We start from the raw sequence: 14597 nt of genomic DNA on the forward strand, positions 1-14597 counted from the left end.
TGTTTTACTTTCATCTCTTGTCTCTGTATTCCTGTTTTATACAACGGAAATTTAACATACATTTTTATAATTTTATTTTACACTCCAAACTATTATGCATGGTGTAAAACAGAACAAGCAAAAATAATATGAGAAATCCCAAATGATATAAAAGTAACTTTATTGTGCCGCCTGACTGGCTCCTGTGCTGGTGGCACATAAAAAGCATTATTCAAGCGTGGTCGATGCCAATACCACCTGACTGGCTCCTATGCTGATGGCATGTAAAACGCACCATTCTGGCGTGGTCAATGCTAGTACCATCTGACTGGCTTCCATGCCAGTGGCATGTAAAAAGCACCATTCAAGTGTGGTTGATGCCAGTGCCGCCTGACTGGCTCCTGTGCTGGTGGCACGTAAAAAGCGCCATTCAAGCATGGTCGATGCCAGTACTGCCTGACTGGCTCCCATGCCGGTGGCATGTAAAAAGCACCCTCCAAGCATAGTTGATGTCAGTACTGCCTCACTAGCCCTCATGCTGGTGGCACGTAAAAAGCACTCACTCTCAGAGTGGCTGGCGTTAGAAAGGGCATCCAGCTGTAGAAATTTTGCCAGATTAGATTGGGGCATGGTGCAGCCTTCTGGATTGCCAGTGCTCAGTCAAACTGTCCAACCCATGCCTGCATGGAAAGTGGACATTAAACGACGATGATGATGATAATGATAAATCATATGTAACATATACATAATGTTGGTGGATTCATATCCGTTTATTCAATATCCAAAAATAAAACAAGGAAAAAGAGAAACAAGGAATGAAAATTTTGATTCTGATTTTTTTTTTATACCCTTAATTTTCAATGTTTAACATTTTTGCCCTTCCCCTCATTCTCATTCCTATTTCCTGTCCCATGAAGTATGGGACTTCGAGTGACAGCTTTTCCAAAACTCTACCGGAACCACTAGGTGGTTGCCTGACCTGTTAAAACTGGCAGCCAAATTAGCCTCAAATCACAACCAACCGTTTGTAGTCCTGGATATCTAGATGTACTGCACATGGAAAAAATAAATTTAAATAAAATCGATTGGTCACTGCTGTAATGCCATCGATCGTGGATCATGATCAGTTCTGACATGGGGCTAAACATTAATTGAACCAGCCACTAATTTCCCATATATATTTCCTCAGTGTAATCTTTTCTTTTTCAGTCATTAGACTACAGCTATGCTGGGGCACCGCCATGAAGAATTTTTAGTCGAACGTATCGACACTAGCGCTTAATTTTTTTAAAGCCTGGTACTTATTCTATCGGTCTCTTTGCCGAGCAGCTAAGTTATGGGGACGTAAATACACCAGCACAGGTTTCAAACATGGTAGTGGTTGGGAGACAAATACACACACAGATATATGTATATACATATATACGAGCTTCTTTCAGTTTCCGTCTATCAAATCTACTCAGAAGGCTTTAGTCGGCCTGAGGCTGTAGTAGAAGACACTTGCCAACGGTGCCATGCAGTGGGACTGAACCCCGAACCACATGGTTGGCAAGCAAGCTTCTCACCACACAGCTACGCCTGTGCCTATATTTTTGTTAGATACAGTACATTGTAAAAGGAAAGAAAAAATCACAGCTGTAATGCCATTGGTTACAGGTCTGTAAGGTGGGAGTAAACATTAACTAAACCTTCGGATTTCTCCCAAACATCTAGTTACAACTAACTATAACCATCAATATAGATAAATGCATTTTCAGCAAAACAATGTCAACATAATGTGTTGCTGTTGACACTCCGTCGCTTACGATGTCGAGGGTTCTAGTTTCACGGAACAGCCTCCTCGTGAAATTAACGTGCAAGTGGCTGAGCACTCCACAGACACATGTACCCTTAACGTAGTCTTCGGGGATATTCAGCGTGACAAGGCTGACCCTTTGAATTACAGGCACAACAGAAACAGGAAGTAAGAGTGAGAGAAAGTTGTGGTGAAAGAGTACAGCAGGGTTCGCCACCATCCCCTGTTGGAACCTCGTGGAGCTTTAGGTGTCTTCGCTCAATAAACACTCACAATGCCCGGTCTGGAAATCGAAACCGCGAGTCCGCTGCCCTAACCACTGGGCCATTGCGCCTCCCAACATAATGTAAACGTTTTAATAACCGGAAGTAAATCTTTCGAATTAAAGTTAAACAATGTATATATTTACACTTTGCTAAAATAGTTTGGTTTGTGTCAACTTGAGGGACAGAATGAAGGTTAGGGTCCGATTCGGGTCGATGACCAAAGTGATTCCCATCGATGATGAAATCGCAAATTTTGTTCAGTTGTCAGAACTTCGAAGACTTATCCACGAAGCATTTGGTGATTCCTTGACCGGGTATGTGTGACTCGTTTTCCCCCCCCCCCCCACTTCTTTTCCTTTCTCGAAACTGCATTAGCCCCGGTTTCTCATATATTTGTTTTATAATTCTCTTCACATTTAGGTTGCTTTACAGGAATATTCTAGATTTAACTGTGCACCTGTCCGCTACTCGGGTTTAATTCTAGTTTACCGACCGTAAATAATATATAGAAAGAAAGTTTTGTTACATGCTGCTATCTATATCACAATGTTATATGAATGAAGCCTTCTTTTTGAAAGGAAAGGAAAACGAATTTGTAACGTTCTCACTTTTATTTTTCTAGAGAATAAATGATGTGAAGGCCATAATCGCCACCCTTTTTTTCCCCCCAGAGGGTCGCCAATTCGATTTAGCGACGCTTCATGTTTGCTCTATGCGAAAAAATTGTTTTTTTCCCAATTACAGCTGTCTTGTAAAAGGTAATTGTTATACTGAAAAAGAACGTGAAATTGGGGACAAAAATATTAAAAATTAAATTTTTTGAACAAAAAGTTCTTTCACGGAGGGAAACAACCTCCTTATAACAAAGAGAATATGTTCGTATAAACAACAATTGTTTGTATTTCTATGGTTTAGAAGAGGAAGGCACTACTTAAATACAGACGTCCCGATGCAGCTACATAACGATATGTTTTTATTACGTAGATGCGTTGGGACCTCTGTATTGAAGTAGTACCAACTTATCACCAATTTTCGGTACCTCGGAGATTGGTGGGAACGAAGACCTGGCTGAGATGCTTGCAGCAGTGTAGACTCCCTTCACTAAACGTACCCAAAGGCGTAGGAATGGCTGTGTGGTAAGTAGCTTGCTTACAAACCACACGGTTCCGGGTTCAGTCCCACTACGTGTCACCTTGGGCAAGTGTCTTCTACTGTAGCCTCGGGCCGACCAAAGCCTTGTGAGTGGATTTGGGGATTTGGTAGACGGAAACCTTAAATACAAGGTTAAATAATTCGGTTCTAAGTCGCCTTATGAAACTTATATTTAATATATCTAATGCACAGTTGTCTCTTTTAATAGTTATGTTTTTTTTTCTTCTTTCTTTTCTATTCTTTTCAGCTCTTTCTCACTGAGCTTAAATAAAACAGATATTTTCAAAGATGAGACACAAACTCTAAAAGATTGTGAAATTGTCTCTGGAGATTTACTGCATGTAATCTCTGACAGTTCCTTTGCAGAACCCAATCAAAAGAAAACCAAACCTCTGGATCCACAGGTAAGGGAGAGTCATCTTAACAAAAATATTTATTACTTCAGATTTCTATTTTGGTTGATAAACTTAACATCATTGTCATCATCATTTAATGTCCATTTTCCAGGCTGGCATGGGTTGGGCAGTTTGACAGGAACCAGCAAGTCAGAAGACTACACTAAGCTCTACTGTCTGCTTTGGTATGGTTTCTATGACTGAATGCCTTTCCTAACAGCACCATTTATCCTTTTTTTTTAGTAATATATCTGGAGAAGAAACCATATTCTTTTTCTTTTTCAAGAGATTGATCAATAAATGCACCAAATTTATATTCCTTGTAAATTTCGGGAAGTAACTTGTTTATAAATTTATTGAATTCAGAATGTAAAAACAGACGAAATGTTGCCGAGCATTTTACCTGGTGTGATAAAGATTCAGCCACTTCTCTGTTCTTTGTGTGTGTGTGTGTGTGTGCCTTCTTGCCTTAACATTGCGTAATTGTTGTAAATAATAAGTGTCATTTATTTCTAGTATTCTATGATAACATGTCTGGCCATGGAAATTATTGCCTTGCATGGAAAAAAAATACAAGTTGGTGACAGGAAGAGCATCTGGCTGTAGAAACTGTACCTCAAAACATTCTATCCAGTTTATGTAAACATGGATAAGTGGATATTAAAAAGATGATGATGATCTCTTATCAAGTGTATTAAAATTTATTGATGTTTTGTTTGATTATAGAAATAAGAAATGTATTTTTAAAAATTTTTATTTGAAGATGACTGCAAGTAACACCATAAAGGACAGTACAACCTCAAAAGATCCTGAAAATACCACTATTTCAAGAGAGGAAATTGAACCAGAAGCTACTACATCTCAATCAACATGCAGTTTTGATAATTCCTATTCACCGCAATACATTAGCGGAGACAAAATATCACTTCAAATGCTCCTGTCAGAAACCCCTTCTAAAAATCTACATCAGTCTCTAATTGTTGCTCTCCACTATTTAATGCTTGACTCTGGATTTTATTTATGTGATGTAAGTTTACAAGGGAACATTTTCTTTTGCTTGTTTTTTACTCCTTAATTCTAATAAGCTATTATGGCACCATGTATTCCATATATTTCTGTGGAAATACAATAACATAGCCCCTATCAAAATAGCAATTGTTCATTATCTGTTTCATCTAAAAAATGTTAATTATTGTATTGACATAGAAAAGTAATTTTCAGCCATTTTGATTGAAATAATAAATTCATGCGGAATTGCAAAGATTCTTATTTTACAAATTGGCCTTGAGCTGCTTTGTTTATTTCCTGGGTGATCCTGAGTTTATCATATAATTGCAAACTTCCCATCAAAATACAACAGTAATTTTTATCATATTCTTTCATAAATTCCTCTTTTAGTGATACACTTTTGACTCCTCTTCTTTATTTTCTTCTAGTAATTAAACATTTGATCTCCACTTCTTTTTTCTTCTATTTTTGAAGGAGAAATATTAATGTTAAAATGAAGAGTTGTTTAAAAATATATACTATTTGCTTCAATTTTGCTGTTAAACATTTACCTCTGTGTCTAGCGTAGACACAAAGAGAACTCCCTTGACATTTTGTATTATAAAAATTGTTTTCTCATTTTATTCTTTTTTCAAGGGTTCTGAAATCCCAGACGTTAATACATATGCAGAATGTTGTGATGTCAAGAACCAGTTGAGCAAGTTTGCCGATATTCTGAAAGCTGCTGAATTTTACAAATTGTATTACTTCCACCCTTTCTGTAAAGGAGCGATGTGTTTAATGATTTGTATTCCAATGGGATCTAAGCTTGTTATCAATGGTAGTCTTTTATATTTTTGTATAAGTTTACTTTTACTTGTAGCATTATTTAGGCATATATGCCTTGCTTCCCTGGGCATAGATACATTGAAGCTCCAACGTCTGGTAACTGACTTGGTAAACACCCACAAAATTATTAACCATCGTGCCAACAACCACTTTGAGCACCTTTTCGTGCTCCATGTGTCTAACACATGTGGGCATGCTTACAAAGTCAGAAACCAGCACAGCTCCCATGACTTTTGGAAACATTTTTCCACACTGAAAGTTGTTGAAGCATGGAACAAATTACCTGCATCCTTTAAAACCTCCATACTTCCTGAAATTCACCAAAACTGCACCTGATACCCACCTCCCTCCATACACATGCACACATGTATCAGGTTGGTGCATAATTATTGTGGCTTTTTTCAACAAATTTTATTCAACAAAAACATGCAACAAAAAAAATGCTTTTAGTGCCCTAAAGCATGTAATATATGCCAAACTTTGCATATAGGGCCCAGGGTGATCCTTCAGAAACATCTTTTTGAGAAAAAAAAGTACATCTATACAATCAAATATGGTAATTGATTGTTTGAACTTCAGTACTTGGACTCCATAATAATGAAAGATGAAGTTTACCCTAGTAAGATTCTAACCCGGATTGTAAATAGATATAAACTAAACACCATCAGGCATTTTGTCTCATTCTACCGGTTTCACAAATCCACCAATTAAAACTTCCTGAAGTTGGTTCACCTATATAACTGTTCATACTTAACTAATTACAATCATGTCAGATTCACTTTAAGTTTGCATAAAACTGTCATTTTTCTCTTTAATGAGGGAAGTTTTGCATAACTTTTTAAGAACAGAACAAATTAATATTGATTTAATACTATTTTCTTCTGCTGACAGGTAAAGTTGTGGCACCTAAAGTGGAAAACAGCAGTTTACCAAAAGCTATTTTGTGCCCTAAGGAATATGTCAACGAAGAGAGCAACTCAGGTTTGTGTTTTTTAATGCTTTTGAGTCCAACCCATCTGAGACCACCCTCGTTCAGATACAAACTTCCTGTTTTAAAATGATATCCAAATTAAGCAATTTTAACCATGAAATATAAAAGTTTTAGCATGAAGTATTCTCAAAAAATCATTTGTTTTTTGCCTTTCAGAGTCTTCTACAACTTCCTACCAAAAGCTACCTAAGCTGACTCGCATTTTCAAAGATACTTTTGTCTTGTGTATGTTGGGAGAACTAAAACATGGTTAGTACTTTGACACTCTTTTTATAAATTTGTGTGAAAAATACGATTTAAAGACAGTTTCTTTAAAATTGTGTTTGATCAGCAGTGCTCAGACACACAACACCAGTTGATTATCAAATACAACCTTTAGATTGAAACCCCAGACACAGGACCACAGCACAAGCAGAATCAATATGGTGGTTAGTTTATGCCTTCATTATCATAAGCAACATTTTATGCACATTTTCTGATGCTTGCAAATTGATTGGGTCTTCTAGCACAACATCTCACCAATTGTTTGCAGTCTATTGTTAGCCTCCTGAGATCAGTCTTCACCACTTCCACCCATGCCTTCCCCTACTGTAGTTTCCCATTATTTGGACCATTTGGCTCTTTTTTACCCTACTATCATCTTTCATATACATTCAATGATATAGGGCCAACTGACGAAGGGGTATACTCTTTATGTTGCATGTTTCATTTCTGTGTTTTTTTTTCGTTGTTCAAAAAAAAGTTCGTTTTCTATGTTTTTGTTTTTATGTTTTCGTTTCTCATTGTGTTCAACGTTTTTTTGATGTCCTGTACCCATATATGCATGTATATATACATATATATGTAGGTATGTACATACATGTATGGATATATGCATATATTTATATATCATTCAATGATATATCCGTATAAATACAGTTTCGTCTCTGCTACACTACTGTAATTCTCCTTCACACATATTTTTCCCTCTCAACTCATTATTACTCCATTGTTCATGGATGTTAATCATCGTCGCCGTTGTCATTTAACATCTGCTTTCCATGCTGGCATGGGTTAGATGGTTTGACTGAGGGCTGGCAAACCAGATGGCTGCACCAGGCCAAGCTAAGTTTCTACAGCTGGATGCCCTTCCTAACGCCGACCACTCCAAGAGTGTAGTGGGTGCTTTTTATGTGCCACCGGCACAAGGGTCAGTCAGGCGACCTGGCATCAACCACACTTGAATGGTGCTTTTTACATGCGACCAGCACGGGAGCTAGTCAGGCGGTACTGGCAACAACCACACTTGAATGGTGCTTCTTACGTGCCACCAGCACATGAATCCAATGGTCAGTACAAGAATTTGGCAACCTTATTCACTGTCCATGGAAGAGGAAATTCTTCTAAATCTGGTCCCTAATAGAGCATGCTTACCTCATTTCTTTCCATGCAATGTTGAACTTTGCCCTTCATTCTGAAGGAGAATTTCTTTGTTGCCAATTCATGTAGTAGATCCCTGATCTTTTCCCACCCTGACTGTTTTACTTTTACACAACATCACCACATGATTAGAGGGATGCTAAATCACTTGTAAAGGATTTTGTTAACAAAAATAAAGTGCAACAGTTAAAATGGATTGAAATCAAATTCTGAATGTTTGTCTTGCAGAAATTGCTCCCCTTCGACTAATACCTTCTGGTGATGTTATATTCCCCGGCAGAGCTATTTCCAAGAAAACATTTGGAAATTAAAACAAGTTTTTTTTCTCAGCATTTTGCTGGAATGCATTGTTGCTTACTAGACCAACATCTCACCTTTCATATCTTTATCTTGCTTTTGCTACCTGAATAAAGTCCAACAAATCCTCCAGAACTCTTACATCCACTGGCACAATAGTGTCAAACTATGGCTTTTGAACTTATTTCTTCTATAAATATGTACCTTGAGTCATGGAATCATTCTATCTTGCACTTCCAATGTCGAGAACGTCACTGTATCGAGAAATCTTGTCCTTTTTATTTTTTACGCTTAACCCGTTTGATACTAACCTGCTCGAGATTAGCCCTAAAATACAAATTCCTTTTTGAAAAGTGATCTAAAATAAAACTTTCTGTTTGAATTTCATGTTAATTTAGATTTCCAACACCAGCTTAATAATAACAAAGTTAATTTAATGAATTCTTCAGTACTTTCAAAATTAATTAAAACAAATGTAGATAGAAGTTTGTGTCCCAACCACATGGTTCCAGGTTGAGTCCCACTGCGTGGCACCTTGGGCAAGTGTCTTCTGCTATAGCCTCGGGCCTTATGAGTGGATTTGGTAGACGTAAACTGAAAGAAGCCTGTCATATATATATATATGTATATGTATGTATGTATGCATTTGTGTGTCTATGTTTGTCCCCCCCACCATCGCTTGACAACTAATGTTGGTGTGCTTACGTCCCTGTAACTTAGAGGTCCAGCAAAATTAACCAATAGAATAAGGTACTAGGCTTACAAAGAATAAGTCCTGCGGTCGATTTCTTTGATTAAAAGTGGTGCTCCAGTATGGCCACAGTTAAATGACTGAACCAAGTAAAAGAATATATTATTACAAAAAAGGTTAAGATCTAGAGATGCTAGGGCTTAGCTATCTTCCTAGGGTTTATCATCTTTTAGAGACAAAATTTAAATACTTTTATTAACATTAAGATGCAGACATAAACATGTCATTAAACAGTCCACTTTGTAACCATATGGTTCTTCATTTTTTTATTGTTTTTTTTTTTTAGTTTTCTATTTTTGTCATATTTTAAATTTTCTGTGAACATATGGTGCAGCCATGAGGAAATATTACGTTGCTTAGAGACAGTTGAGGGTTGGTGATAGGAAGGGCATCCTAGTCATAGAAAATCCATCTTAAATTCTGTCTGACCCAACCAAGCATGGAAAACAACAGCAACAATAATAAGATCTGTCTCTCTTAATTTTTTGCAGCCCTTGGGTTTTCAGACTACACAGGATTACTTGCTTTACATTCTGAAATCATGGTAAGTACATTTTTGCTAATTTTTTTCAACATTAGTGTCCTGTTATCATTTCATAAAATTCCAGCAACAAAGAATATTAATCCTTATTGTCCGTGTAATGACAGTGCCCCAGCTTGGCCACAGTTTGCTAGTAAAATAGTATTTATATATGTATGGAGACCATTCTGTTGCAAGCATTTGAGCCAGCACTCCAGTTTTAAATTATCTTCCTTCCTCTCTTCCACCAACCTCAAAGGCCTTGTAAAATGCTATGAGCACTACCCATCCCTCCTGATTAAAGGGATATGAAAAAGTTAGACATATTATTTGGTCAGCAAGTAGTGATTGCAAGATTATTATACTGTTTTAAAGAGAAATCTTATTTCTGTTGGATGTTTTAGTTCCTAGTCACTTCATTAAATCTGTTTATACAATCCAAAATATATATTAAAATAGCTGTTCTCATTACTGTTGATCGAGTTCTGATAACATTGCAGCTTCGAGGAACCAACAGATCTAGAAGCTTTGCAAACAATAAAACTAGAAGCTTTTATAATAATGTTTGAGGCTTTGACACTGAATGTTTACAATACTTAAGGCTTTTTTTCCATGCATATAAACAACAACTATCATAATGTTCATCAGAAAATTAGGGGGCTTGTTCATACAATTATTTTTCACTCTCCAAATGGAGGAAAAGGAAGAAAAGTTATGAAAGATCAGAAGAGATGTGTAAGCATTCTTAAAACTAAAATTCTCGACTTTTAACTTCATATCTTAAGGAGATTTGTGGGTTACAGCACAAGCTTACCAGTGCTATTGTCACAATATGATTCACCCAGTATTCTCTGAAAATTAATTGTGGAACAAGTGGAGAAAACATAGTGAAGAAGATCCTTTAGTCTTGTCTTGTCCATAACAACCTTTTTACTGCTCCAGCTGACTGATGCCTTGTAAGTGATTTTGTTAGATGGAAACTGTGTAGAAGTCCATTGTGTGTGTGTGTGTGTGTTTGTCCCTGCACTGCATGACCATTGATGTCTGTTTGTTTATGTCCCCTTTAACTTAGTGCTTCAGCAAAAGAAACTAATAAAATAAGTGTCACACTTAAAAAAAGTAATCCTGAGGTTGATTTGTTTGACTAAATTCTTCAAGGTGATGCCCTAGCATGGCAACGGTCAAATTGCTGAAATAAGTGAAAGATAACAGATTGTATTTTATGATTTTTGTATTGCTTCTGCACACGGTCCAGTAAGAAGTTTATTTGCTTGGTTTCTTTACTCAATAATACAAACAGTAATCAGGAAGATTTTAAAATCTAAATGTTGCAACAATAACAGAGGATCCCTGATGAGTTGTCTTTTCTTTTCTTTTGTGCAACAGCTAAACATCATGAGTCACCTTGATGTGAAAAGCCTCTCAAAATTCAGTCAAGTCTGTCGACATTTATGGATTTTAAGTCAAGATAACCTTTTATGGAGGACATTGTGCCAAAGAGACTTCAAAGGTAAGTTGAACGAAAGTCTAAAAGACCACCATCATCATCACTGGTTCTCAACTAGGGTCCATTTAAGATTTCATTAAAATTTATCTGCAATTTATCTCCTAGGCATAGGAGTGGCTGTATGGTAAGTAGCTTGCTTACGAACCACATGGTTCTGGGTTCAGTCCCACTGCATGGCACCTTGGGCAAGTATTTTCTACTATAGCCTCGGGCCAACCAAAATCTTGTGAGTGCATTTGGTAGACAGAAACTGAAGGAAGCCCGTCGTATATATGTATATATATGTATGTGTGTTTGTGTGTCTGTCCTCCCCAACATCGCTTGACAACCGATGCTGGTGTGTTTACATCCTCGTAACTTAGCGGTTTGGCAAAAGAGTCTGATAGAATAAGTACTAGGCTTACAAAGAATAAGTCCTAGGGTCGATTTGCTCGACTAAAAGGTGGTGCTCCAGCATGGCCACAGTCAAATGACTGATACAAGTAAAAGAGTAATTAATTAATTATAGTTTTACAATACACAAAGTACATGAACAATTTTTTTTTTCTACAATTCCTAATTGATTTTAATATCCACTTTTCCATGCTTGTGTGGTTTGGATGGAGTTCATTGAAAAAGATTCTCTATAGCCAGATGCCTTTCCTGTCACTAACGCTTACATGTTTCAAGCAAGGTAGTATATTACCATATACAGACCAGACATGTTATCGCAACATATTGGAAATGAAAGACACTGTTTATATGACAGAATAGTCATTTAAATCTATCATATGAGATGTCAATATAAGGAGACACACACACACACACACATATATCTAATAGGATTCTTTCAGTTTCCATCTGCTGAATCTACTTACAAACTTTAGTTGGCCTGGAGCTATAGTATACGACATTTGCCCTAGGTGACATGCTGGGGGACTGAACCCGAAACTGCATGTTTGCAAAGATATCTTCTTGACCTCACAGCCATGTCAGTTTTAAATTCATAAGCTTTCAATTGCTACATAGTTCATTTTATTTCTCTAATTCAAGATATTTAAACTATTCATGCCACCACTTATATTTTTTTTCCCTTTTTATATTGATTCTGACCACTTTGTCTCTTGCAGAACTTTTAACTCTTGTTTAATTTTCCCCCAGACAAAGAGAGAGAGGGATAAAACAGACAGACATTAATACAAGCAATATTTCCCTCTGGCATTGATTTACCAGTTTGTTATCTTTCTGACACCTTTTCTTTGACTTGTTTCAGTCATATGACTGTGGCCAAGCCGGAGCACCACCTTTAGTTGAACAAATCGACCCCAGGACTTATTCTATCGGTCTCTTTTGCCGAACTGCTAAGTTACAGGGACATAAACACACCAACATCGGTTGTCAAGCAATGGAGGGGAGACAAACACAAACATACACACACGAATCATCATCATCATCGTTTAACGTCCGCTTTCCATGCTAGCATGGGTTGAACGATTTGACTGAGGACTGGCGAACCAGATGGCTACACCAGGCTCCAATCTGATTTGGCAGAGTTTCTACAACTGGATGCCCTTCCTGACGCCAAACACTCAGAGAGTGTATATATATATGTATATATATATATATATATACCTAGATACATATGCACACACGATGGGCTTCTTCCAATTTCTGTCTACCAAATTCACTCACAAAACTCAGTTTTATGGGGACAGGGTTTTTTAGCATTTTTTTGTTTACTACAGTGTCCTTTTTGGAAATTACTATTATTGTCTTTTATCTAAATGGACTTCAAATCTTTTTCAGAATGTGACACGACAGATGTTGCTAATGACTGGAAAAAAGTAAGTATTTAATAATAATTCTTCTTTCTACTAAAGGCACAAGGCCTGAAATTTGAGGGAGGGAGATTATCGATTAGATTGATCCCAGTACATAACTGGTACTTCGTTTATCGACCCCGAAAGAATGACAGGCAAAGTTGACCTCGGTAGAATTTGAACTCAGAACATAGCGACAGATGAAACACCGCTAAGCATTTTGCCCGGCATGCTAACGATTCTGCCAGCTCGCTGCCTTAATAATAATAATAATAATAATAATAATAATAATCCTTTCTACTAAAGGCACAAGGCCTGAAAACTAGTCAGCTACACTGACCCCAGTACACAACTGGTACTTAATTTATCAACTCTGAAAGAACGAAAGGCAAAGTCGACGTCGGAATTTGAACTCAGAATGTAAAGCCATAGGAAATGCTGCTAAGCATTTTGTTTGGTATGCTCACAATTCTGCCAGCTTGACACTTTATTTCTTCTTCATCATCATTTAACATCCGTTTTCCATGCTGGTATGTGTTGGACGGTTTGACTGGAGACTGGCAAGCCAGGAGGCCACACCAGGCTCCAATCTGATCTGGCAATGTTTCTACAGCTGGATGCCCTTCTTAACGCCAACCACTACAAGAGTGTAGTGGGTGCTTTTTATGTGCCACCAGCACGGAAGCCAGTCAGGCGGCACTGGCATTGGCCTTGTTCAGATGGTGCTTTTTACGTGCTACAGGCACAGAAGCCAGTTCAGGCTGGCATCGACCACATTCAGATGGTGCTTTTTATGGGCCACTGGCACGGGGAGCCAGTCAGGTGGCACTGGCAGCAACCCATGCATTTCATAATAATAATCCTAATTTCCCACTGTGGAGCACCTTTGGCAATGATTCTGCCAGCTCAGTCTTGCCCCAGTTTTACAATTGACAACAATTTTTACTAAATTCTGAATTCATTTCAGATTAATTGAAATAAACGAAGTGTATTTTAACAGAATTATTGTAACAAAAAAGTTAATCTTTTGAAAAAGATTTACTTAAAAATATCAAATTTCTTAGTTCTTATGATTAACCCTTTTGGTACCAAACCACCCTGAAGCCACTCCTGGATTTATGATAAGAAATTTTGTTTTTAAGTTACCTGAATTAAAATGTTGCATAAAAGTTGTGTTAATTTACATTCCCAACAACAGCTTAATAATCTCACATTCTGAGTTGCTGAAGCATGGAACAAACTACCTGCATCAGTCGTTAGTTGCTGAGACATTGCATCCTTTAAAACCTCCATGCTTCCTGAAATTCTACACTACACCTGACATCCCCATCTCCATATGCATGCACACATGTATATCATGACTCATACACTGTTTGCTTTCCTGACTTCTGTACATAATTCTTTGTACTGTTCATGCTCCTTTGATGAGCACTATACACAATAATTTCATTATTACCTCTGCCTTAGCGAAGGCGGAGGTATTGTTTTCTGTTGTGTTTCTTTGTTTTTTTGTCCATGGACAAGATATCTTAAGAACCGCTGGATGGATTTGGATGAAGCTTTTAGTGACGTTTGGCCTCGTGACTGGCATGAACTGATTAGATTTTGGGATCAATCCGGTACTGGACAAGGATTCTGGATTATTTTGTTTTTTTTTTGTTTTTTTTTTATTTTTGAGAGCAGTCGGGTTCATTTCAGATATTCTCATTTTTGAAATCATCTCCGGCTAATCGTTGGTGTTGCCTTGGTGGAGGTTTGCGCTCTCTGAGTGCTCTTGTTATTATCATATCATTAAATTCTCAATTATTTTCCAAACAAACAAAAGCAATGTATTTCAATGAAAATTGGTAACATAAGAGTTAAACATGATTTTTTAAATTTGAACCTAAA

At 37.2% G+C, this 14597-nt stretch overlaps 1 protein-coding gene across 5 annotated transcripts in view; it reads left to right on the forward strand.

Annotated features, from left to right (window-relative positions):
- Positions 1 to 2131: 2131 nt before the first annotated feature.
- Positions 2132 to 14597, forward strand: part of LOC106883636 (F-box only protein 7) — a 15959-nt gene continuing 3493 nt past the window's right edge. For 4 of the 5 annotated variants that reach the window (XM_052966884.1, XM_052966883.1, XM_052966882.1 and 1 more), the window contains exons 1-9: positions 3151 to 3176; positions 3440 to 3596; positions 4351 to 4614; positions 5232 to 5415; positions 6315 to 6404; positions 6571 to 6663; positions 9373 to 9425; positions 10788 to 10911; positions 12694 to 12731. In XM_052966884.1, coding sequence (XP_052822844.1) covers positions 3166 to 3176; positions 3440 to 3596; positions 4351 to 4614; positions 5232 to 5415; positions 6315 to 6404; positions 6571 to 6663; positions 9373 to 9425; positions 10788 to 10911; positions 12694 to 12731 — 1014 coding nt within the window. In that variant the 5' untranslated portion in view covers positions 3151 to 3165. Of the gene's footprint in view, positions 2355 to 3150; positions 3177 to 3439; positions 3597 to 4350; positions 4615 to 5231; positions 5416 to 6314; positions 6405 to 6570; positions 6664 to 9372; positions 9426 to 10787; positions 10912 to 12693; positions 12732 to 14597 lie in introns of those variants that run through there. The other variant, XM_014934731.2, reaches the window with a different exon arrangement.

The sequence above is a fragment of the Octopus bimaculoides genome, chromosome 4 (genome assembly GCF_001194135.2).
Source record: "Octopus bimaculoides isolate UCB-OBI-ISO-001 chromosome 4, ASM119413v2, whole genome shotgun sequence".
NCBI lineage: Eukaryota > Metazoa > Mollusca > Cephalopoda > Octopoda > Octopodidae > Octopus > Octopus bimaculoides.